The sequence below is a fragment of the Netta rufina genome (genome assembly GCF_964035555.1).
Source record: "Netta rufina genome assembly, chromosome: Z".
Lineage (NCBI taxonomy): Eukaryota > Metazoa > Chordata > Aves > Anseriformes > Anatidae > Netta > Netta rufina.
The window spans coordinates 25,458,194-25,486,119 of NC_140126.1; the positions used below are offsets into that span (position 1 = coordinate 25,458,194).

The 27,926-nt window shown below is 37.7% G+C and overlaps 1 protein-coding gene across 1 annotated transcript; it reads right to left on the minus strand.

The window, feature by feature from the left end:
• On the minus strand, positions 1-27,639 carry PUM3 (pumilio RNA binding family member 3). The gene is made up of 17 exons (XM_084305801.1): positions 27,485-27,639; positions 25,980-26,165; positions 24,206-24,341; positions 23,381-23,456; positions 22,465-22,558; positions 22,176-22,242; positions 21,244-21,418; positions 19,202-19,305; positions 18,594-18,672; positions 16,375-16,473; positions 15,539-15,592; positions 13,289-13,369; positions 9,487-9,629; positions 8,514-8,736; positions 7,154-7,241; positions 4,978-5,068; positions 1-239 (listed from the first exon to the last, which is right to left on the minus strand). The coding sequence occupies exons 1-17, from the start codon at positions 27,579-27,581 to the stop codon at positions 110-112; spliced, it is 1,923 nt and encodes a 640-aa protein (XP_084161927.1). The 5' UTR covers positions 27,582-27,639; the 3' UTR covers positions 1-109.
• Positions 27,640-27,926: the final 287 nt, after the last annotated feature.

The window sequence follows — 27,926 nt, forward strand, 5'->3', positions numbered from 1 at the left end:
TTGCTTTAAAAAAGGTTTAATTTACAAATGCTTTTTAGACGTGGAGCAGAATCTTACCAACTGGGAGTTCATTGCATAGTTGTATTTGAAGCTAAAAAGATCAGTTACACTAGGAAGTCAATTTCTCCAGTAATGCTTCTATTCCTTTCACATTTTTGTTCAGCTTCAACTGTGGGACAAGCTTTTTCAGTCCTTTTTTGACTGCATTTGCCACTTCTTGATCAGTGCTCCGGAGAAGGCTACAAAAGGAGGGAAAAAAAGGGGCATGAAAGGTCAGAATACAGGTCATATGAAAAGCTGTCCGTATTATGAAACAGTTAACTATTTCAAAACAAGACAGTTCAAGGCAGACTATTATCTTCTATTACACAAAGATGTAAAATTTTCTGAAAGCAGGAAATACCACATAAGAACACAACCAACACAGGATAAATAAGACCCAAAGGAGCTGCAGAGCCCAAGCTGAATCTCCTGCTCAAAGCAGGTTCAAGCATGAAGTCAGATTGGACTGCTCACGGCTTCATCTGGGGTGTAAAGTCTCCCAGCCTGCATGGTCCACAGCTTTACAGCCAGCCAGGCTGTCCTGGTGGGAAAAGGCTTCCCCTCTCTAGCCTAAGCCTTTTGTGTCTCAGCCTGTGCCATGCCTCTTGCCCTCCCACCAGGCATCACTGTGCAAAGCCTGGCTGCATCTCCTCCATCCCATCCTGCCAGTGCCAGGGCTGCTGCTGGGTACCCCAAAAGCCAACCCCTTCTCCCAGCTGACCTGGCCCCACTCCACAGCCTCACCTTACAGGGCAAGCCCTCCAGCCATGACTATACTGGCCAGCCACTACTGAACTCAGTCCAGTTGTCGATATCTTTCTTGTAATGGGGGTTCTAAAACTGGATGCCGTGACATATGCCTAATACACATCAAGTACTTTTAATATTCTAATTCTGTGCTTCCTTTATCACGGGGCTACAGAAACTTAACAGTCTTGGTTGTTTTTTAGTTGTCTTTTTGGAAAACAAGCCACCTTTCTTAGATAACTTGCTCCCCAGAAACAAGGAAATTCACAGTAAGCTTACTAGAAAAGTAAAAGCTTTTTTCTTGCACACCCACGTGTGCAGTGACTTCTCCCCTTCTTTGAGGCAGTAGTGAAACATGCTTGTATTACAATGCAAAGTAGAGGTAATGGCACATCTATTTTGCCAATTCTAAATGGTGAGTGAACACTGCCTAAAAAGTTTAATGTTTTCTGCAGCCAGTATGTGCAGCAGAATTAAAAGTCACAGTGGCATCCAAATAAACTAAGATTGGAAGCAAACTATAACACATGTACCGATACCAAGAGGGGCGTGTGACACTGCTGGTCTTTACAAACCCTAGGATTCTTCCACCTGGATCACAAATTTGCAGCTATCTTAAAAGCTTGTTTCTAGCATACTCTTTAAGCAAGCCTTTAGCAGTCCTTCAATACATAAAGGGGGCCTACAAGAAAGCTGGAGAGGGACATTTTATCAAGGACTGCAGAGACAGGACAAGAGGTAATGAATTTAAACCAAAATAGGGTAGATTTAGATTAGATATAAAGAAGAAATTCTGTGATTCTATGATTCTATGCATTAGATATGGCAAGCTGAACTGAGTAAAAACAAAAAAGAAATTATTATAGTTCAAGGAGAGATTTAAATTTTACCTTCTTATGACTCTGTATACTGTGCAGGATGACAATGCAATAGGCAGGAAAGCATGTGATGCCCATTGAACAACACTACTATTTTCAGCCACTTTATTCCTACATTTAACTCTATGACTAACAACTTCCAGTGACACTTACCGGAAGTACTTATTTGCTACTTATAGCTGTAGCAGTATTTAATCTAGAGGCCTTCCTTAAAATTGAATTCAACACAGGCCAGCGTCGTACTTTTTCAGCTTTTCTATAGGTCATGTACACCCATTAAGAGCAAGAAAGTCAAAAGTAATGACAAAAGATGTGCTGAATACACTGGCAATTAACATAGGGAGACTCACCTGGTTTGCCACCTGGTACAAAAAGCATACAGAAGTGGCAGCAAGCCATTCTGGACTACACTTTGGTATTTTAGAAGGGAATTTCATCTCCCAGTGCTGTATGAAAACATGTAAAGCTGCTGGAATCCACAGCTATTTCAAGACACCACATTTTTAACGTGGAACATCTACATGTCTAATAATGCAGCCAAAAGATTATGATAGTATTTTTTATTTTTCTGAAAGTTCTTCTAAAATCTGGTAAGCAGATATCTACGTATTTTGTGGATATAAAATGTAACTTCTACAAGTTACAAAAATTGCATGTGGAGATGAATAAAGTTGGTGTATCTATCCTGATGTAACATACCATTGACAAAATCAGTACACTGAGGAATGGTCAGATGTAGAGATATAACTAGAATAGCATCCATAAAATTCAAGTACTTAAAACATTTTATTTATACTAAGCTTGACTGCTTGTCTGCAGAGGGCTCTCTCATAACCTAAGGACTCTTCCAATACTGCATGCTTGTGCTAAGTCAGAACCGGGTCCCAGATTCTTTTATAAAACCAAAAGCTATTAGGACATTGAAAGGATAGTGTTCAGAGGATACCAGGTAACTGATCAGTTGAGTGCAGTCAATGAGCTGCACATAACTGGTGAATGAGCTTAAACGACTCAAAAGCTGAAAGCTTCAAATGGACTGAATGAGTAATTCTGAGTTTCAGATCTGCATGTAAGTAACAGATGGCTTCCAAAAGCCAACAACACAATAGAAATTAATCATAGCTTCAAGGAGAACTGTCAGTATCTGCAAGTTACCTCTGTAAGAGGGATCTGAGCTCTCTTATGATAGGAGAATAACCTATTTTTTTTTTTAGATGAGAAGTTTTTAAAAAACTCAAGTGATTCTATTGAAACAAATTGCAGTCATTATACATACATGAGTAAGTTAAATTTATCACTGCTGTATAATTTAGGTAACCTCTCTATATTTCAGTGCAAGCAGTTGAACAAGAAAAGGACTAATTACATGTGTTACTGTGCTAAACAGGTGTCACATGGTATGGAACAAATACAGCTGGTTATATTTACGTGTTCTCAGCCGCCTAAACAAAAGGGCATCCTGCCTAGAGAGTCATTAAGAGAACCTCAACCGATTCAGATTTACTTAGAATCAAAAAGGAATACTACCCCTCAACACACAAATACAACAAATAAACCACAACTCCCCACTACTTTTATATCTCCATCCAGATAGATGAGGTTCAATTTCGGTGATAAGTGTTCAAACTGACAGTCCAGGAGGTAAGTGCACCTACTTGGTAACAAAGTACCCTTGTCAAATCCCCACCCTGTAGTTCCATGTATAATATCAGAAAGGAAAAAAATCCTTTCTCCTTCCTATGTCACTTCCATAAAATAACATCACTCCTGTGTTCACTTCTACTAATATGTAATTATTAGTTTCCTGTTTTTTCCAAAAGTCTTCAAAACCTATTGAAAAACTGTTGTCATACCGACAGCTGAACAGCTGTTAAAGTGTCATGCATGGAAAAAAAATATCCATTAATTTACTTCAAAACATTATTTGGACAATCAGAATAGCTTAGCACATAAAGCAGCAACAGCACATGTTAAATGAATCTCCTCAGTCTTAAGTTAGGGAAAGAAGTCCAAGCATGAACACACTGTCAGTGTACAAACCTTTATAAGAGATCTCTACTGAACATCTGTGCATAGGATTAGATTATAAGCATTAGATGCATTTATTGTAGTTGCAAGATACAAAAAAAAAAAAAAGAAAAAGAAAAAGCATTCTACTTTTGTTAACTGAACAACCTTAACCACCATACCTATGACTACTGTGATGTTGTCTTGTATCAAGATTACCACTACTCTTCTACTACCAGTTCTTCTCAGTAGTGATCTGAGTGGCAATGACTAAACAAGTTAGAATTAAACTGCAATTTCAGAAATAGACCTTCTGTTAAACATCTTTTGATTCATCTTGCAAAAGAGAATGAACAAAGTAGCCTCACTCTAAGCTAATAAGAAGCAGAGATGGAAAGCAATCATCAAGGAACCCAAAGTAACTTTAGGAGGAGAAGGGAGGTGGAAAAAGGGAGATGTTTCATTTTTCAAAAGTATGTTGTCTGAATTGTTTGCTGATTTTGGCTCAGTGAAAGTCTTTACGAGGAGCCAGCAGTGTGATGCTGACCCAGAAGTTCCACAACACAGACCACACACTTAAGTCTTAAGACAAAACCTTGGGTTTCTATGACCTGACACTGACATTTAGTTACAATGTGAAAATAGCAATGGTTAATACAACTGTTCGCATTTGATAAAAACAAAATTGTAATGTTAGTGGTCTGATTCCTGTGCACTCTTTTTGATCGTACTAGTTGTATCATTCATGACTTTCAAGTTGTAAACCAATCAGCTCATCATAATCCTTTTCACGGTCTATTCCAAACACTTTCCTACTTCAGTATGAAACATGCTCAGGCTCCATAATTAATGCATCAAGACAAAGTAGCAAGTTACAGGAATAAAAACTGTATTTGTGCATACTGACCCCAACCACAGGTATTTCAGGGTTTATTATTTTAATACATGGAGTCCCCCTTTAAGTCTTTTGCATTGGGAAAGCATGCATTGGTAGGTACAAGATCAAAAAACATGTATTTTAAGATCAAAAAACACGATTATTTTTTTTTAATCTTAAGATTTCTTCCAACATTGAACTACTTCCTACAACTGCAAAAGCCTGAGCTCAAGGGACAACCTGTAGAAATTCAGTTTTAATTTTTCCAGTACTTTATTCCAATCAAAACTTATCAGTGGCATGGATGACAGTATTCCATGTGCAAAAAATGGAATTATGCTGGTAGAAATTATAACTAATGTTCTCTTAGCTGTTCAAGAAATTAATACTGGGGCCTAATCAGAAATAGTCATGAGCCTTACATACCAACAAAGAACAATGGCACCTCGATTTACTTTTGCCCAGGTCTTCAAATTCTCAATACCAACACGTTCCAGCAAAGTTCTTCCGAAGCAACCTGTAAAACATGGGAAAGGAGCAGGGGGAGAAAAAATTAAGACAGTAACTTTATACAAAGAAACATACTAAAAATTATTCGTGGCTGCAATTTAATCAAATAGATTTTATCCATCGAGTATTCACAAATTTATGCTTTCTTGAAATAATTGGCTATCCAATGCAGTGATACCTCTGCAGATTGTAGTTCCAAGCATTGCTTAAAATTAGACAGTAACAACACAATGTGACAGTTTACTATTATAAAGAAGTATATCCGCTGCTTCTCTTTTAAATGGTTTCAAAGACTATCCACATCTCAAAAAAGGCAATTACTCCAATGGAAGAACTTGGTAAGAATGACATCAACACAAGAGATAATTACATGCAACTTACTAACGCAGATACCTGTCCTGAAAAATGCTGTTTTCAAGCATTTGACGCTACAAGCAAAGAAACAGAATTTGTACAAGGTGCAAATTGACATGACAAAACAACATACCCTCTGGTATCTTCAGATCAAATCCTTTAGTGACACATGAAAACCAACCTGACTCTTATTTCTTTCAGTTGTACTGATACTACAGGGCTCTACTTCTTCAGTAGCTTTGAAAGCATAAGTTGATTTGCATTACACTAAATATGTATGTAAAAGAAAGAAACAAAGCTGACCGTAAGCCCATAGTTGAATTTGACGAACTGAAACGGTTATCTCATCCCTGGAAATGTTCAAGGCCAGGCTGGATGGAGCTTTAAGCTAACTCATCTAGTAGGTGTCCCAGCCCATGGTAGGGGGGTTGAAACTTTAAAGTCCCTTCCAATCCAAATCATTCTATGATTATACAAACTTCGGGGAACCAGATCTTATAACTTGTAAGCTTAGCAAATTTATCAGGAAGTAACCAAAAGAACCCCCATCTTCAAGCTCCCAATAAACACTGAAGCTATTTTTCACTGTCACTTTAGATTAGAATTCCAACCAAAGAACAGGTCAGTTTTTATTCAGCTGTTCCCTATGTGATAATGATTTGTGAGTTTATTGCATTAGCATTAAAAAACAACCAACAATTCTGAATGGCACATTCTTCAGACAAAATCAAGGAAACCAAAGGGAAACACTTGTGTTTAAAAAAGGAATTGTGTATTGCTAGCAGAATAAAAAAACAAACAACAAAACAACAACAACAAAAAAACCCACTATTATAATCTCAATTAGTCTAGTCTCTGAAAGACAGTCAGATAAAACTTCCTCTTTGAACATTTCCAATCATGCACTTGGGAAAAGTAGTAACAAAACAGCCTCCCTCGAGGAACATTTAATAAAGGCCAGCAACCTCTTATTTTTAAAATGAAACAGTAGATGGCTGGACACTAAGAAAAAAAGGGTTTAACACAATGAAAAAGCCCCCTGCACACAACAGAAGTTCACGTTATAGTATGCCTCCCACCCATTTCCATTTTTCAAGGTTTTCATATGAAAAAAGTAATCTCTATTAGGATATGGTGATTCACAGAACAAGATTTTGCAGTTATGTAATAAAATGAGTTCAAAAAAGCTAAATTAAGATGAGAACATCTGTGCCCAATCTCTGCCTTCTGGGATATAAAATAGCAAAGATGTCCTATTTTTGTGCCTGAATTATTGTAGCAACAGTTTTAAGGCAATAACTCAGCACCACTAATGAACACAGTATGGATTACAGCTTGGCTTACAAGCAGTAATGAAACAAGTCTTCCTGTCAGAAAAGCTTTACATTTTCTATAATTATCCTTTAAATTGCTGAGTATTTGGGCAAAGAAAGACATTTTAAGCGCAGAAACGAACAGAGTCCCAAATACACTGTAAACCCAGAGAACAAAAACAGACTAGTGCTTGCTTTGTATAAAAAAAAAAAACAACACGATCTTTTGCATTCTGTTCATTCAACAACTCACAACAGCAAAAAAAAAAAAAAAAAAAGATAATAGCAATGATCTTAGAGAGTATATTCTATTTTCCAAATATCAGTAGGTTTAAAGAAATAAATGTAGCAAACTTATTTTAGGTCAGCTAACTAATTACTCCAAAGTCAAAATTTGATCAACTAAAGTTGAATTTCAAACATACCTTCTTTTCCACTCTCTCGCATTTTTTCATCTTGCTCTATTAGCCATTTCAATACTAAATGACCTGCTGGATGTTCTGCAATGTGAAGCTTTAAGGGGGGAAAAATACAAATTATTCAGTGATAACAATACAAAATGTAGTTCTATAGTTATTTTTGCATGCTTTATATACTTTTCCCTTTGTGGGAAGCCACCAAACCACACTCATCCATTTAGTCATTACCTTTGCAAATATCAGCAAGTCTGATGCAAACATCTGAACACTTATTTAAAATGACCAGCTTATTTATTTTACTTTCTGCCCTGTAGCATCTGACTTTTAGTAATATAAATTGTATCTGTTGCTCCACATCCACTAATGTTTCATCTATCACTCCTAAGACTTCATGCTTACTTAGCAGAATCTCAAGGTCTTGTTGCCTCTACATGAATATCCAGACTTTTCATGTTTTCATTGATTCCAAAATTTACTATAGTATGACTTGCAGAAAAGTACTGAAGACAATAGTTCATAGAAAATTCTACCAAATGCCAATCTAAAAAAAAAATGAAAAAAGAAGGGTAGAGGCACGTGTTTCATGGCATGGCAGAGACGCAAGAAATCTAGTTCGTTTGTTAGGGACAGACAATACTTTCAGTATTCTTCCTCCATCAGTAAACTGACTTGCTAACTCTTATGTGAACTATATATATTGCGTTCTATAGGCACTGCAGTGGAAGGGGCACTGCAAAACTGGGGGAGACCAAGACAATTCAGCAAAACTTTAATAATCTTGAGAGCATCTATCTCAAATATAGTCTACACAGCACTTTCTATTTTCTAGTCTACAGAGACTTACCTGCCTGACTCAACAAAATCAGAAAAGGCCTCTCATGCACATTTTGAAGAGAAGGCCATACTACAGAGACACTGTTATCTAAGATCTTCCCTTTCATGGATATATACATGTACATACCTGAAAGCTAAGGGACCCTAACATTTGCAGTGCAAACAGTTCAGTGAACTATAAAAAGTTACTAACTACTTGATTTCATAGTGATAATATTAAAAGAGAGCCTGCATAACATGACTGTTAGCTACCTTTCAACCAAATGCTTAAATTAATTCTGGAAGACTCAAGACTATGAAGTACCTTGCTCTCAAATTCAGATCGAATGTTGGCTCAAGCCTTCGTTACTCCAGACACAATAAGCTATTAAAGAAACATGTCAGGAAACAGAACGAAGACCACTTCTAGTGTATGAGTCTATCGTGGAAGATCATTGATCTCTTACGTAAAAGAGAAAAATGAACAGATTTTGTGCTAGTAATGAAACAAATGCACTGCAAGGTATCAGCATCTTATCCTCTGTTACATTACCTGCCCATCATGGCCACCTGGAACCAGCTCTTCTGCTGCTAAATTAGCAATTGCATCTAATGTGGGCTGGATTTCACCAACAGCTGTTCTTAAAATGTCAGCAACCAAGACAAAGGTAGCTTTGTCCATCACTACTTCTTGGCAATGTTCTTGCAAATATTCTAGCAAAGGTGGGGAAATGGCTTCCAGGAGTTCACGGCGGCGGAGTTCTGTATTCTTCTTGCTGACAAAAGAGACAGCAAATTACTGTAGAAGACTTACTCCTCATGCACATCAAGTCAAAAGAAATTCAGAATACACATGCATGTACTATTTGAGACAGCTATATATTACCGAAAAGTCAAAACCATTATTCTTCCCTCTGTTTCTCATACAATTAAATATTGCACACTTTTTAAGAACACAGAATGAGGAAATATACGGCATTTAAAGCTGTCAGTAAACTTCATAGAGTATTTTGTTAACAACGGTTACTTGACCTCCATATATTGCCTATTCATTCTGTTACCTCAACTACTGAGAGAGATGCTTAAACAAAGTTGCAGCTTCTTCAAAAGCTGATAAGCTTCAATGTCATTATCAATATTGGGGACTGAATTCAAACAAACATTTTACATTTCTATTGCTAGATTTTAAGATATACTTTTATGCAACTCAAAATGCATATTAATATTTTACTTTTATTCTGCATTTGATATAGGAATTTAAACAAAGAACACATAGTATTTTTTGCCCTTTACAGAAGGGGTAAACTGCTGATCACCAAAACACTGATAATCACCAATCATCACACACAAGCTTCAAACCAAATGTATAGGAGTTAGGACTTCAGATTAACATATCTAATAGTATTTGCACATTATACAAAAGCGTTTATATTACTTAGATATATTATAAAGAAAATTTATCATGCAGAAGTTGGATGAACTCTTCTGGACTCTAGGAAAAAACTTAAACTTGCCATCTCAGTTACCTATAGGCATTTCCATCACCCTGTTGCAGAAGTGTGATGATTTCTGGAACAAAATGTGCAGGGTCTCTAGGACTTAGCAAGTACAACAAAACCTTTTTTCCATGTTTGTTGTTAATAATACTGGGCAAGGAAGCATTTATTTCCTGTAAAAGCAAACAAACAGCAACAGATATAAGTAAGTTTTGAGTTACTGGTAATTATTGATTGTCTTTCAAACACAAAGCTTAGGAAAACTAAATACTGTGAATAGGATTCACACATGCTACTAAAATTAAATCCAAAAAAACCCTAATCAAAATGCAAGTTTGCAGAAATGAGAGAAACTTAAAAAAATATTAAGGTTTGATGCATCTGATAAACATGTCTTAATAAGAAAAATACTTTGAAAGAACAAGATTTGTTCTTTTTACTTGCTTGTATCAGCACGAACACTGCATATTCTGGTATGTCAGATGGTCAAACATAATCTGAGTAGAAGTCATAACCTCAACAGATCAAACATACAAAGCATCATCTACCACAGCACCTACAATCAATCACTGAAACCATGCTGACTTTGAAATGGCTGTACATAAGTACATACACACTGTTGACAGTGCTTAGGAAGGAAAACTCCATCTTAAATTGATCACAGAACATCAAAAAAGTTTCAATAACTGAATAAAGCCGACTTCTGCCACAAGCACTACCAGTATTATTTGCAGTTTATTTAAGCATTAGAAGAAAACACCGGGCTTTCTCCAGAGACCAGCAGTTGGCTAGGAATAATTCTTTTGTGGGCTACAGAGTATGTACCTCACACTCTCGTGCAATGACAGGGCTAAGGAAGAAATGCTTTAGTATATAATGGAATTTTCTTGCTAATACAAGTACATTATTATATTTGGACAGAAGCACCTACCTTAGCCCATAGGTTTGTACTCACATTTTTGACAGCATCTTGACAAATGCCCTTTCATAGAGTAATAATTTTCTTTTTATGCAAGTAACACTGAAGAACCCTGAATACCATCCAGATATTCATGACTATTGCAACTATCAATTCCCTCTTAAAGTCTATCTACCAATGTCACAATTTTTAAAAACAAAGGAAAAATAATCCTGGACTTCGAAATCAACCCATGGCACAGCCATCTAGCATAAAAAGAAATGCCTTTATTTTCTGTTAAGTCCTTCAAAATTCTATTTCCCCATCTGATTCTGTGATTCTGAAAAATTACAGAACTTCCTCACCAGAACTGTGAGAAAGTACCAGGAGAAACTCTAAATGGCAACGGATATTGTTACATCGATAGCATGTAACACTAGCACTGCTTACTCAGAATTCTTACAGCCTTCCCTCTGAAATCCGCCTGAATGCTAACACGTGCCAAATACGTATTTTACAATTCCAATCATATTTGAAGGTTTAAGACAACATACTTATTCTCTGGTCTAGGATTAAGACTCTGCATAGCTGACAGATAAGGATAGACTTTCCTCTGAGGCTTTTAAGAGCTTACAACTTTCTCTTACATGGGAATTCCCTACCATTCTGCCAATCCACATAAGCAATCTGTTTTATAATACAACAACAGCAACAAAAGAGAAATACTTGGCAAACACTGCTTTTCCTCTTCCCCAGATCTTCATTATTTTCTTTCCTTCAATTAAGCTTTTAGTATGGACAGAATTATTAACATGTATAAAGTATTTCAGAAATCTAACTTTAAGAAAATTAAGTTTTTGATTGTTCCATAGAGTGTGCTTCAACACCTGATTTCTTGATGCTTCTACCTCATCGTCAAGTTACTAGTTTTCTTTCCCCATCTGAAGAGCTGGTTTTGATCTGACTTGATACATTTTTCCTTTTCCTTGACACCTTTTTCATATTTTTGGCCTCATATAAACCCAGACAGGCTAATTCTGTATATGCAAAGGCCACCCCTTCTTATTCTCCTGTATTCCTCTGTCCAGATTGATGCAGTAACATGACCAAACAGTAAACACTCCATTACCCAGGATAACATAAGGAGGTCTCAGATGGCAGAAAACCACAGATGATTCTGTAATTAAATGGCACTTTGGGAGCTAAAGTCAAACGCAGTATCTTAACTAATAAGTGCCCAGCATGCTGAGTGCTTGCAACATAGCACAGTAAGGCATCAGTGATCTTGTACAAAGATGCCCTGATCTTTCAGGGCTTATTTTTTTGGAACTTGCCCAAAGGCATTACATTGTTGAATAGACTCTGGAAACAAAGCCAGCTGTGATCACAGTTAATATACGTAAGGAACACAAACCATCTCCACGCTGGAACACTTTCAATCTTTCTACACACACAGGAGAGGAACAGACTTCATGATGAATATCTGTGTTAGGATACAGAAATCTGGAATGTTGTATAGGGGGAATCAAACAAAAACAAAAGCAAAGCAAGCCTCCTCATGACTGGTTTCTCATACTCCTTCTCCACATACAGAGCATTCACCTTGTTATCTACACCTCCTTGCCACTGCCTCCCAACGTCTGTGATCCTATGCGTATCATTAATGATCACGAGTATGACCATAAGCACACTGCAACCTATATATCTCAACATTAATTATTTTACCTGCATAAAAATTGTGTGCTATAATGTCTTTTTTCTCAGTGTGAAAAGACAACTTGATGGTCATTTACAGTTAAAACAACTTAAAAGCAGTAACTTTTGCATGTAAATATGGTCTAAGTAGAAATACCTTACTACCATTAAAGTGTTTTTTTGAAAGAAACTGGGGAAATGGGGCAATCCAAAAGGAAGCAGATGCAGACTACATCATACTACCATTACTGTCATCATGCAACCTCATGCAGGTGCTGCAAAACAGCTACAGCACTCCTTGTGTTTCAGACACCTACCTATATCCATTTTGAAGGTCTGATAAAAACATTACATGGATTTTATCCAGAATGCCAATTTTCATTTAATTATCAACACCTTATGCCAAGTATCAAATTCTGACAGTTAATGTGAGTCTACATATTCAGCATCCAGACAAAAGTCTCCAACTAATTGTTCTTGTTCAAACTGATGTTATATTATCATAAAATAATAGAATACTCTGGGTTCGAAGGGACATAAAAGAACATGTGCTTCCAATCCCCCTGCCATGGGCAGGGGCATCTTCCACTAGACCAGGCTGCTCAAAGGCCCATCCAACCTGGCCTTGAACACTTCCAGGGATGTGGCAGCCATAGCTCCTCTGCACAACAGGTTGCAGTGCCTCACAACAGTATAGTCAGACATGTTGCCACATTCCTCTAAGATAGCAACAGCTCATCTTGAAATCTTACTTTCCAAGACACTACTTGGAAATGAGTATATGTTAAATAACCTTTTTTGCAACAAAAAAGCTTACATTACAATGAGATTCTAGCCATGGATATCATTGACTTTTTATGTTTGCCCATAAAATGTATAAGGAAACTTCCTCATTCTAAAGTTTTACATCACTTCAATCCTCGCCATACTAGCAGAGCTCAAACTTTTACGACAAAGACATTTTCCATTAAAGAGATTGAAGTCATTCACTAGCTAGAATGAACATACACAAAAAGGGCAATTTTCAGCAAGCAGTGAATCAAGCTTAAATTCAAGTTCAATAAATTAAAGTGCTGAGTCATCTATGACAAAAAAAATGACACAAATACAAGGAAATATACAAGTTGGAAAGGAATTAAATGATTCGTAACAAGTGGATGGATTCCTACTTTGATCCTTCAGTGCAGTGACAAATACAAAGACACTAATTAGTACAGTACTTCAGGAAAAACTACTTACAGATATAATTAACTGTTTCACAAGTTTAGTGTCATCGATGCAATCAAATGCTGCCAGCAAGACCAAATGAGAAAATTCACCCTGCAAAGATGAGACATCAGAAAGCTTCAAGAACATGTAGCGGAGTTCTACAAACACAGTAACTCATTTAGAACCAACATTTATGACAGTTTGTCTCAAACATGGCACAACATGAGTCTACAAGCAAATTCTATCCACTGTCACAGAATGTCGCAGAAAACCTCACATTTAGGCTCTCTGAAAGAAAGAGTTTGTTGGGTTTTTTTTTGTTTGTTTGTTTAATAGAAGCCTCTTAAAAAAGATTTCATGAGGCATTATAACTTAATACATTGCTTTATCATATGCAAGCTGTTAACCTCATCCAATTGCATGATAATCGTTTGAAATCACAGGATTTGCCTTGCTGGAACACATAATCATAGGATGGCTTGGGTTGTAAAGAACCTTAAAGACCATCTAGTTCCAAACACCCTGCGGTGTGCAGGGATGCCATTCACTAGATCAGGTTGCCCAGGGCCTTGTCCAACCTGGTCTTGAATGCCACCAGGGATGGGACATCCACAGCTTCTCTGGGCAACCTGCTCCAGTGCCTCACCACCCTGTGAATGAAGAATTAAAAACTGAATTAAAAGTGAGATGTATCACATGCTGTACTTCTGGAGAGTATGTATCTAGCAAATACAAGCCCATGGAGCAGGGGCACCACCCAATTCTCTTGTACGTCAGTGAGACACTGCATGAATGCGAGGCCAGACCTTCAATGTACTCCAAAACTGAAGTGTTACTCAACCACAGTCTCAGTTTTTTTATACAAGCATACATCCATATGTAACAAATTATTATTGGTATTAGAAAATCATGGAGAAACATTACATTGGCCAGTTGTCTCTAAGCTGGAGTGTGCAAGACTATCCACTGGGGTGTGAGACTAAGTACTCTTTTGTAGCATTAATTAATAAAGCAAATGCTATTTAAAGATATTTTCTTAACCTCTAAAATTATATTTTTGTGTATACTTTATAATGTATGTAACGTATTAGTACAGTTGTACAGTATATTATTTATAAATACATATACTGGGGATATGTGTTCATAAGTTTTTACTAATACGGTTGCATCACCAAAAAAAGCCTGGAGACCGATGACCAACTACTAGTAAACAGAACACAGCACCCAAAAGGGAATACATTTAAAAAGCATATCTTTATGGTTGCAGTTTTGCCCTGTAACATGAAAACTAGTTGCAACTGCTACTCTGTTGGTGTCGCAGTCTCCAATCATACTTCTCATTAAAAAAACAAATATATACAGACTTCTTCCATTGTACGTCAATTCAATACTAATTCATTTTAGAGCCCCCTGACTTAAAAATGCATTGAGCACGTTCTAAAACTAATATGCTTAAACAACTTTCCCAATGACATCCCTAGCGTATCTTAATTTTTGTTGTTCTTCTGCATACAGATTTTATTTCTAATAAATTAATGAAGGGGTGGTATGAAGACAAAACATAAAGATAGGCTTGAAGATACCTGCTCTTTCTGTCTTCAACAGACTCTCCTATAAACTAACTCTCCTATACTTTAATTGAAGAAAAAAAACATAGAAAAAAGATTCATAATTAACTCAGCTATTTTAGAGAATACCAAATGTAGTGCCTGCAATGAAGTTTCTTAGTGTCTCCAAATAATCAAGTTGAATATATTCCATACTATCTAGTACAGCATCACTATTGCAAACCTCATCACAGGGGAGGGGAGACCTCATCACAGTCTACAACTTCCTCGTAAGGGGGTGTCGAGAGGCAGGAGACCTTTTCTCCATTAACACCAGTGACAGGACCCGCGGGAACGGGGTTAAGCTGAGGCAGGGGAAATTTAGGCTGGACGTCAGGAGGGGGTTCTTCACAGAGAGGGTGGTTGCACACTGGAACAGGCTCCCCAGGGAAGTGGTCACTGCACCGAGCCTGTCTGAATTTAAGAAGAGATTGGACTGTGCACTTCGTCACATGGTCTGAACTTTTGGGTAGACCTGTGCGGTGTCAAGAGTTGGACTTGATGATCCTTAAGGGTCCCTTCCAAGTCAGGATATTCTATGATTCTATGATTTATTTTATTAAGACCTCACAGTTGTTTCTACTACCAAAGCACATTAAAATCAGCCTCTAAGCATTAAATCAGGTATTTAAGAAATTTTTATTTATGAAATAAATGACTAATGATCACTCACCGTTGCGATTTTTTCAATATATGTCTTCATAGTTTTCACAATGACTTTTCTGTCCTATTAAAAAAGAAAAACTTGAGTGAGCCTATAACGTCAGTGATTCTGAACAACTGAATTGTTATTAACACCTTCAGAAAGATAACCTACAATTTGCTTCCTAAAGCACAGAATAGTTACTGATGTCCAACACTTGTAATATTAATCAACATCTAAACAGCAGGATAAATGGCTAAATCCGAATTGTGAAAGAGTCAGTCTTGGGGCTGTTCTGTGAGACGTCCACACGTTCACTCTAGGAATGTGAGTGCATAAAAAAGGGGCATGTGAAAACATAAAAAAGGGGCAACTTCAAAAAAAATATTCACCTATATCCTGTCCATTACTTAGGAAATAGCAATGCACTTGGCACTCTTTGCTTGGAAAGAAACCCATTCAATATGACCTGAATCTTTAAAGAAGTAAGGACTCTAACCTGTCACAAAACACCTTTGCTAGCATGGTATTTTTTGCAGAAAGCTTCCCCAGGTTTGTTCTTCTAGATATTACAATCATTACTCAGTCTTCTTTAGACACATTACTAACCTCCGGTCCCTAGCAACCTTTTTTTTTTTTTTTTTTACTGTCTTCAACAATCAAACTGTTTTTATAAATTTTTATTTTTTTGAAATAAGGTGTGTTTTCTTTTTCTATTTATGCAAAGAGATAGGGCACATTATAGTATTTCCAAAAGCTGATACCCTATACCTACAGAGCTTCAACCCACATGAGCAGTCATAGTCACATATTCTCAGACCAGACTATTTTCAGGCAGAGCTGAGTAGAAAGGAACCAAACAGTACCTTGGGAGTACCATGCCATAAACAGTGCATTGCTACTCGGGCTCCATCATGAGTGTGTGCCAGGTATATGACAGCCTCTCTTATAGCTTCTATCATTTCCTGATGAAGAAAAGGTGGTAAGTAAATGGAGAAAGAAAATACAAGGAATTTTTGCTCATGACACTACAGAGAGCATCAACACTCCTGCAAAATCGCTCTCAGTGGCTTGACCTACAAGAACTGGCCTCAAAAAGAATGCCAAAGACTATAAATGACACAATATTCCCTCTTCCAAAACTGTACATCATGTGAAATCCAAAGCAAGTCAAAGCCTGTCACTTGTCCTATCAGAAAAAATACAAGAAAAAAATCTTTGAGGGGATACAATTTACTTACACATACAGGGCATCTGCTAGAGAGCATGAACTAAAAGGTCATCTACACATCAAAAGATGTAAATCAGATATGACAAGATTGAGCCAAAAGTTGGTTTTCATATTGTGAGAAACTAAGTTGTGTTTTTGCAGTAGAGAACTCATTTTCTGTATTCAAAGGTAGTTGCGTAGTCATGACAAGGAGAAATGCTAAGTAGATAAGTGGACACTAAAAGGCCTCACCGTTCCCAAATAAGGTAGAAGCTTGACAAGGACAGGATCAGCAGTATGAGAACAGTAAAACAAAGATCACAAGTTCTCAAAACATAAAAAAGAGAAGAGAAAAAAAAAAAAAGGCGGGAAAAAGAAGAAATTAAAGGGTTGAAGAAAAAAAAAGTACATATATGGTATAGAGGAGCGTCGAGTAGCTTGTGAACCTGTAGTACTCAGGCAATGAGGAAACGGGAGGCGATCAGGTGTTGGGTAATAGGGAATAAAATGTTATGATTTGTTTACTAAAATGTGCTCCTAATTGGAAGGATGCCTGCCATTGCAATCGTGAATAAAATAGCTTCACAGAAGATCCTGTCTGAAGAAAATTACTTGAGATTTTTCTCACAATATAAAATGGAAGAGGTTCCGAAGCCATCTGAAAACAACAGCAGGAAAAACAAACAAACAAACAAACAAACAAACAAGAAAAACAACAACCTAGGTTACTAAATACTATTCCTGTTATTGTCCGATAGATACCTTGACATGGAGTTTCCATTTTTCTCCCTTTCTAGCCCTAGCTGCTTCTGTCTCTCTAAAAACTGTCTCTAAATTACAGAATTAATGGCATCACTGGCTATGCGCACAGGAAGGGACAGGTCTACAAAAGAGGTTTCCAAATGGCTGCATGTGCACAAAAATAAAAAAAATGTATCCATCTATCCTTTCATACAGAGAAGATTCAAATGTTACCATATCTGTACAAAAAGACAGGCAAGGGAAAAGAGCCATGCCCTTACTCTTCTTGAGTGGAATTATTATAGGAAACCATTATAGGAACCTTGAATTAGATAAGATCTCTATGTAGAACAGGCCACAAATAATCCACCTCACTAGTTTTGACTGTGTTAACTCTAACAGAAAAAGAGCTCGGTATAGCAGAAAATAGGTGAGACACACAGCAAGTCCAGAAGGCTCCACTTGGCCTAGAGTCAGATGGCACTGAGTTGCAGAATCAAAATGAGGACACTGGACAGGGTTTGGAGACAGGTGACACCAAGCAGGATACTAGCTCATACAGATGTCACTTTACTTGGATAAATTTAGGCCTAGTTTTTGCAAGAGTGGAGTAAGCTTTTGCAAGGAGTAAGCTTAGAACTGCAGTTTAATACGGACATAGCAATACAAGCCACATGCTTGGCTTATAGGCAGGAGACTGTTTCGTCTGCTGACAGAAAGGACAAATTTTATTATACTTTGATCAAAAGTATTTTGTAAAACAGCTAGAAGAGGTTAATAAACTTTGAAAGCCGAACTGCTACAATTAAAGCTGGAAACAAAGCTTCTATCTTATTTTCCAGCTACTGAGAAGGAACATTTAACACAGAGAAAACATCAGTTTTCCATCACATTAAGTCTTTGCATTACACTTTAATTATTTTAAAGTCAAACATCACCAACACTATTGCTTTAGTATAAAAGATCACTCTAAGTCCCCATAAAATAGCACTCCCCAGACATACATCTGGATGACCAGATAAGAAAAGTTACCATTTCCACTGTATTTCTTTGTAGCTACAATGCTATTAAAACAACATTTAAAACATTTCATTGAAAGGTAAGAGAAAACAAAAACAACCAAAGGATACTTACAGATCTTTGTTTTGGAAAAGCGTAAGTGAAAAAGTCCAAAAATACTTTATGTACCAGTGAGTGTTTTATCACAGCCTCTCTGTATTTGGGAAGAGAAAAAATGAGAAAAAGTCCCCCATTAGCAATGGTTGTAACATAAGCTAACACTGCCTCATCCGTATTTCTAAAAAATAGCCAGTCAGTCAGTATGGCATGCAGAAAATATACAGTCACTCCACTTAAGACGTTTAGCAGTTGCGTAACACAGAAAATTCTACCAAAAGGAAAATTCCAAAACTTCGTAAGATATTGTCGCCTAAGACCACTCAAGATTCTTGTCCGATAGCACATTAAGAAGGCACACCACACTGTCCAGAGTTCTATTAGGCAGTGGCAGCAGGAAGGACATTTTACTTTATAGAAATTGAGCTCACAATGATTTAAGATATTTGTTATGGCAATTTTGACAAAGCCATTGTTACTTGTTACTCCATGCAGCGATGTTACAGGTGAAAAGAACAGCAGCATTACTGCTATTCTTCTACATAAGCAGATAATGTAAGTAACAAAGAAACAAACAGGTACATGCTAGATTGACATTAGTTAGCTGAGTTAGTTTTTGTCCTTACTTCTGTGCCATTGGTGTAAGAATCTGCTTCATTTCGTCCAAGATAGCTTCTCTCTTTTCAGGCTGAGCTTCTAATACCTTATCCAGCGTTGGAACAACTGGTGTCTGAAAAGAATGTCCATTCAGAGGTTTAATCATTCCCAGTAGGTATCAGAGTTCATACAAAATTATAACATTCTTCAGTCCCTTGTCAAACAGCAATTCATGAACAATATCACAAACAAAATGAACTTTCTGCAAAACTATCAGCTTTTAGAACTAAAATTCTAAATAAGTGTTATCTACTTTGAATATGTCAGAAGCTATATACTTAAGTTCTCACAAACTGTATTAGTCATTACGAAACAAAAGCTACTTCTATGGACCGAACTGTTTTCTGGCAATTGCAGTCAGCTCCTCATGAGACTGTCAGGTACAAAGTAAAATACATGCATCAGCAGTGTGTTTAAGGGAGTCTTGCAGGACAGCAAGATGCATACATATCAGTCGTCAACACAATAATACATCAACGAATTAAGAAGTTAACAGAGGTCCGTGAAATTCCAGTCCAAGAACAGCATGTAGAAATGACTATACACTCTGAATACTGAACTAACTTCTGGTAGAATCATAGAATATCCTGAGAGGGAAGGGACCCACAAAGATCACTAAGTCCAACTCCTGGTCTCCCAAAGGACCACCCAAAAAAATCAGACCATCTGTCTGGGAATGTTGTCAAAGTGTGTCTTGAACTCCGTCAGGCTCAGTGCTGTGGCCACTGCCCTGAGGACCCTGTCCCACTGCCTGACCACCCTCTGGGTAAAGAACCTTCTTTTCACATCCAGCCTGAACCTCCCATGTCACAGCTTCAAGCTATTTCTTTGAGTCCTATCACTGGTCACCAGATCAAACTAGACAGATAATTAGAAGAAAACCATCTTCCTTTTTTTCCTATTTGCTATATATTTTGTATATCCTGCTGGAATGGGAGTGGAGAACTTGGAGACAGGAAGAGGAAAATGGGATCACAATTCAAAACTCCACAGAATTCTTTGTCTTTTAAGGATTATGTCATAATTTCATAAAAATCCACCTATTTTTGAGTCTTAGTTTTACACCATGAAGTATGATTATTTGAGGCACTCAAGACAAATGCTAGAATGGTAGAATCTGACTGCATGCTTGATTTCAAAGACTGTATACTCCCAGAAAAATTACAGTCCTTAAACACAGAAAATATGCCTTTTGCATTATAGTGTTGCAAAATGCTTTAACAAAACTTAAGATAACCTGTAAAGAAAAAAAAAAAAAAAAGCTTTCAAGTTCAGAAATATGCTGTTAAATTCCTCTAAAAAAAATTCTTCCAGATTTTTTTTATGTAAGGTACAAAAGTCATTCTGCTGTAGTTAATAATTGGGTAAAACAGTTTTGTACTTTGTAGCAAATAGAATTGTTTGTAACTCCAGTAACAGTAAACCAGATCAGCAAGGAAAATGAACTAGAGGTCAAAACAAAGCAGGCCACATTTAAAAATCTTTCTGCTGTCTGCTGGGCATCTACATCTAAATGGTTTCAAGAGTTTGGACTCAAGTCCAATAGTCTCTGTGAGAAAAGGAAACTAAGACAAAAATTAGGCTTAAACAGCATGCAGTACATAGATCCAAGCACATTTTCCTTGCATGCAGTTCTCATGGGATATAATCCAGTTCTGATACAAAAGCCAGTTACAGCATTATAAGGGAATTAATCCTAAATCGTATCTCAGCAAGGATGACTACATCAGGCTAGACACTTTGGTAACTCCAACTACAGAATACTAGACTGTCTTTGATGAGCAGAACAAGCTCGTACATGAAAGTAATAGACTTCACATAGCTCAAACTGAAACACTCATCATGGAAATGCACAACTTCCATAGCATTTACTTATGCTAAACTAGAATGCATTTGAACAGCTCAGAGAAACGAAATTTATCAGAAGAAGTAGCAGGTAAGATAGGTAGAGTATCAATAACACAACATACTAGATACCACAACACCTTAGCCTAGAAAGTAATGTAGTCACCTTGTAAACCTGGAAAGTATTCCCATATAGTTCTTCTGTCAGCATATTTCTCTGCTCCAGAATGGCTTTGTCATTATATGCATACTCCACTACAGCAGATGCTTCAGCATGACGGAGCATTTTTTTCACGTGACCTTTAAAACTCTTTATTATTTCTGCAATTTGTGGTTTTGTCCTGTTTCACAGGGAAAGATTGATACCAAGAGTTAAAACGTTAAAGAGGTGATCCAGCATTAGTTTTATTTCTGGAAGCTTATCTAAGTGTTAAGATATCTTATGTTATCTAAGATATCTTATGTTATCTAAGTGTTAAGATAACATGCATGCATCTGGATCAACATTACAGCTTTTACAAAAATAGTGTGAAAACCCAAGGATCTGCAGAAGTTATGAAGGATGATCAAGTATGCATTCTGATAAAACAAAAAGAAACAGTGGATAAACACTGCAGAAGAATGACTTCCTGAAATACTAAGTTTCAGTGAGAACAGAACATCTTTATAAGCCAGTTATTATATGTAAGGCAAAAATCAACTTTCAGCATGTATCTGAGCTTTTTGGGCACTTTTTCCTCAATTATGTGTACAGCTTTAGCTTTACTACTTGCAGAAGAAAAACAACTACCAGCAATCACAGAATCACAGAATGGCCGAGGCTGGAAGGGACCTCTGAAGATCATCTAGTCCAATCCCCTACATGGAGCAGAATCATTTAGAGCTGGATGGCAACCAGGTGGGTTGTGAGTATCTCCCGCGAAGGAGACTCCACAAATTCTCTGGGCAAAATACCAAACACTCCTGTCTCACCACTGTTATAAACATGCTTCCAAATACTTTTGTTTGTTTGTTTGTTTAAATCATCATAAATTCCAGAGTATTCACAGTGAAAATGAAACAATGCATGACAGCTAAGCAATCTCACTTCATACTCACCCATACATAAGAAATTTCTTCACTATATTTCTGGAATATTTTGATTTGCTCAACTCCACTAGGCTGTCTAGAAGAAGGGAAAACACATTCAGCTAGCTTTTATTTTTCTTGACATTAACAATACAAAACAAGATGCCACTATTTAAGTAATTTTCAAGAGCTCAATAGAAATGATGTATTATTTCAGCACAAAGCAAAAAATATTTTAGCGAAAATAATTCAGCTTGTTTTAATGCACCTTAACAGCAAAGCACAAGAATACAAGTAAAATGTAGATGGGGAAAAATACCTTTCAATTCTTCAAATGTCTCTTGTCTTTGCTTATCATTACCATACTGAATAAAGCACTGGATCACTCGAGTTGAATCATGTGCAAATGCCAGCTGCCGGACAGATACATTTCATTATCTTAAGCCATTCATATGTCATTATGTACAAAATTTATTTTAATGCATTCTGTCTCTGATATAGCTCTATGCCACATGTAACAGATAACCACTCATAATTGTCATTACAGGTTGCAACAAATCAAGTCTTACGTTTTTTTTAGATCTTTAGAAGTACTACCAAACAATATACAGAGAATACTTGCAATTGCTGACAATTAAGAAAAACTGTAAAATGCATCAAGTATTTAACTCTGAATTAAAACCATGAAATTGTATCTTGTTTTCACTCATATTCTTCGCAATTCCTGAGTGTTACTCTACAGTTACACTTCTGCATGGAATACCAAGAATCCCTTTAGAATACAGCAATATCTCATTGCACATTTGCACATTTCAAGAATTAACAGAAAGACTGTTTAGTACAGTTAATTATCAGGGCAATGACTTCTGTGAAGCACTACTTGTGAAGCATAACAACAATTGTAACTAACCAAAAGCCTGAGTGGCTGATTTTAAATTTCATTTAACATAGTTTCACTTGACTAAATCTGCTTGGCAAAACAGCCATTCTTATAATAGTCAACTGATAGGCAAAGCATCCCAGGACTACCATTCTCAAATTAAAAGGGGCAGAAGCAGCCTCTCAACCCTGCTAGTTTGTTTGTTTGTTTTAAATGTGGCTAAAATAACATTCCTTCTAGCAAAGAAGGTTGGTACTATATTATAGCATTTATACTTCTCTATTCTTAAAAGGAACTTTTGTGAATTTGAGCACGTTACATGATGTTTGTTACATGGTGTTGATTTTTTCCTTACATTTTTAATTTTTCCTTTAAGCAGCTTTTGTAAATCATTCATCAGCTCTTCCCGCTTCTCCTTATCGCATTTCTTCCTACAAGCAGAGAAGTAAAACAATCTTAATTAAGGAAACATATGATTCAGTTCTATCTATATATTAAAAAGCAAGATGGTAAAAAACAGTATGAAATTAGTGCCTGATAATCCACATTTACACTGACATTAATTAAAGCTGTGACTAGATATAATTAAGCAGTTTCAGTGCCTAGAAACCAAAACAGATAATCACACTTTGAAATAATATTCTTCTGAATAACAATTAAAAACACTATAAACTTACACGTACCACCACAGTTGCTCATGTCACTTAGATACTAGATTCTTAAATGTCTTACAAGCAAAAATGAAAAGCACATACAATTAGAACATAGTAGAATTAACTCCTCCTTCTGACATGGGGCCTCAGTCTGAGAATTACGCTAGCACAGAGAAATAGTATAAACTCCCACAAAAAAAAAGCAGTGATCTAACTCCAAGATCAGATCAAATCAGCGTATGATCTGTGGTTCACAATTTAAAAAACAAGGTAACTCCTTAAATATTTTATCCTAAAATAAAAGTGACACCAATCCAGACATTTCTACACTCCTAGCATTACAAATCACCACACTTTGCTTGAACACTTACCCTGTGAGTAAATCATAACATTACATGCAGTTTAAGCATGTAATGTTATGATTTACTCACAGAGTTTCACCGTGGAAATACAGTTTCATAGAATTACCAAAGGAGAAAGAATCTCTTTGCAACTTATGACAATAAAAGAAAAAAATAAATCATTACCTTCTAACACTTTCCCATATTTGCTTTGATTTCACAATTATGTCATAATTACTTTTATCACTGAGCTGTCTGCTTTGCTTTAATTCCTTCTTTTTCTTTTTGAAGTCATTCCATTTAGGCTTTTTAGAATCTGACCCTGAAGACAAAAATAAACGTATTTTCTATAGTTAACAAGAGAGAAGCAAAGGAATTGTCTATCAGACTGAGCTGTGCTAGCTCTGTTACTTCAGTTCCTAACAAGTCAGGAGCTTTGCCAGCAGTTTCTCAGCTAGCTAGTATGAGAGCAGAAGTAGTTAATAAGTATGCGAAGCTAGCTATTTCCACTTCTAGAATACTGGAAGAACAAAGCAAACAATGATTTTCCTCAAAGCTCTGTCAAAAAATGCATCAGAAACCTCTTCACAGCTTGCACACTGACCCTAGATGCACCTTGCACCCTGTGGCTGTACAGCCCCAGGTGATTTTCCCTCTGTCCACATATGGATGGATACTACTTCCATCTCTCAAATGGATACCCTTAAATTAAAGATACATAACTGAAATCTCAGAGAAAGGAAAAAACATAAAAAAATTTTGCAAGCCTATTCTTTTTATTCAAATTTTTAAAACAGGAGATTTTGCTATACAACAGCTATACCCTGCCACACAGCAAGTTCATTTAGAGCAACTTTATAGAAAGTGCCACAAAATGAAATAAGAAAAAAACTTGAAGTGTTTTAGTTTTATTCACATCCTGACAAAAGAAGTGATTGTATATTAGTTTGTTTTCCAGAAGCAAGCGCTATCACTTCTATATGGAACACTACAGATAGAGCTTTAAGTTTTTGGACCCTGAAGCACTGTTCTTTGGTATTCAGCAACATGCAACTAATTACTTTGCCTGTTCAAAAACCATGCTCTCTTTTTACTAAGTGTATTTTAGAATTTCTGTATCACTTGTCCAAAAGTAATAGTGATACTTTGCTTTGAGAGCAACACACCACCATGCAATCTTTCCATCTCTGAAGCCATTCTGCAAATGTGCAACAGCCACTACTCCAGCACTTTTTGCCGTCCTTCAGACAACTAACATTTTTCTAGAGAACTTCAGAATCCACCCTGCAAGATTCCACCTCTCATTTTCTGTTGATGCTTATGTTCAATCATCCCAGTAGTTTTGTTTGACAGCAAAAGTTCTCCTGTACCAAAGTTATAAAAAAAAAACAACTATTTAAACACGCCTTTATTTAGCCTCTCTATCTTAAGACAAAATAAGACGTGAAGTGTATAAAAAAAACACATTTTTTTTTTTTAAGACGTGACTAGATATTTTTCTGTGGTCCAAACTAATATAAAGAAGGATAATCAACTTTGTTTCACAAATGTTTTCATTCCAAATTTTTAGCCAGTACTTTTATAAGAGCGGATTCCATTTCTAAGGCAAGTCTACGAATAACTCTTTTTCAGAGTTACATGGAAACTGTCACTTTCATGCTTGCCACAACATTGTCATTTAAATAATCACAGCTTTACGATGGCGTATCAGTTATTTAAATTTGCTGTTATATCTTTATTTTTGATTCCAAAGAAAACTCTTTAACTGTTGATTCTCATCACTTTGGCCTCAGGCTTAACTAGGTGAAATAAATCGTTACACAGAAAAGGCTAAATATAAAGTAAATTTGGAGGCAATCAATTTGGAAAGGTGATAACAAGATGTGGATAAAAGACTGAGATGAACAATGTGTTTATCAAATCCTCGTTTCCATTGATATCCAGGCTTAAATTTGCTCACCTCCCTCTTCCCCATCCTGAAGTTTCCTCTTCTTTGCAAGACTTCCTGACTGCTGTTTATTCTTGGATTGTTTGATAGTAGCTTTTCCAGGTCTTAAATTTCCTTTCACAAATTTTTTGGATGTGGATTTGGGCTTTCCCTCCTCATCTCCTTTGTTAGGAAATTTCTTTGGAGGACCCGAATTTACTAAAAAAAAAAAAAAAAAAAGTTAAAGCATTACCCTAAAGCTTCAAAATAACAAATTACAATTATAAAAAGCAGCACACTACTTTATAATATGTAATACCAAATATATATACAGCAACAATTCTTTCTTGCTTCTCAAAGCCAGTGATTTTTTTTGCAGTCTTAGGTCTTGCAGTTTGCCCAAGAAACCTTGCATTATTTTCCAGCCTGCAGCATAATAGCCCAGGCATGAAAAGGATTGTTCTAAATTAAGGATATTAAAGTCACCAGTCCTACAATCACCTGTTCACAGTTTTAGGTCAGAGCTGTTTTGACATCAGTTCTAACCATTTTGTTAGTTATGTTAGAACTAACAGAACATTCTAACAGGACAGATCAATCAGTTTTGAATGCAACACAGAATCAGACTGGTTTAGGTTGGAAGGAACCTCTGGAGGTCAAGTGGTCCAACCCCGGTATACAAGCAGTAACATCTAAAGCCCACTAAAATGATCAGACTGCTTTTGAAGACCTCCGAGGTACACTCCACAAACACCCTGGCCAACGTCTTCCAGTGCTCCATCACCAGCAGAGTGAAGAAGTGCTTCCTGACGGAACTTCCTATATTCCAGATTGTGTTCATCACCTCTTGTCCTGGCACTAGGCGATGCTGAAAAGAGCATGGCTCCATCCTCTTTGCACCCTCCTTTCAGGTTTTAATACGCATTGATAAGATCCCCCTGAGTCTTCTCTGCTCCAGGCTGAACAACCCCAGCTCTTTCAGTCTAGTCTAACAGGAGACGTGCTCAAGTCCCTTGATCACCTTGGTGGCCCTCCACTGGACTCTATCCAGTAGGCTCATCTCCCTCTTGTATTGGGGAGCCCAGCACTGGACATAGTGCTCCAGGTACAGCCTCACCAGTCCAGAGTAGAGGGGATGGCTACCCTGTGCTGATCTGCTGGAAATACTTGCCCGTCTCTCCTGCCTGTTGAGGCTGTCCGGATGGCAGCACAGCCAGATACACTCCGGTGTATCCGCCACTCATCCTTGATTTGTGCCATCTGCAGACCTGCTGCGGGTGCCCCACCATTCAGATCATTAGCGAAGAGGTTAAACAAGACTGAACCCAGTATTGACCCATCGCAGCTCACCCAGCACACACACACCGACTCCTCTGTGCGAACGGGACGGGCAGCGGAGGTCAAGGCGCTCCTGAAGCCCAAGCAGAGGCCACGGCCCGGGCTGCCAGGCCGGCCCCTGCACGCGGCCAGGCGCTCCCGCAGAGCCCGGGCGTGCCGCCACCAGGCACAGCCGCCTCCCGGGGACGCAGCCTCCTTACCGTGGTCTCTCTTGAACTTCCTCCTCCCCTGCGGCGCCTTCCCAGCGGGAGCCTTCCCGCTCCTCGCCGCCGGCTTCCTCCTGCCCCTGCCCTCCATCGCCACGCGGCTGCGGAACAGACGAGAAGCGGCCTCAGCGCCCCGCCCGGCCCGGCCCGCCGCCCGCGCCTCACGGCACCGCGCGACAGCGTGAAGCCACCGGCCGTAAAGCACGGGGAGGCCCTTGCCCTAGGTCGGGGGAGGCGCTGGGCGGGTCCTGGCAGGGGGCAGGGGCGGGAGCGCCGCAGCCAAAGGGCCTCGTGTCAGTGCTGGAAGCTGTCTGCAGGCATAGTCACAGAATCGTTAAGGTTGGAAGCGACCTCCAAGGTCATCTGGTCCAACCGTCCCCCTACCGCCAGTATCTCCCAGTAAACCACGTCCCTAGCACCACGTCCAACCTTTCCT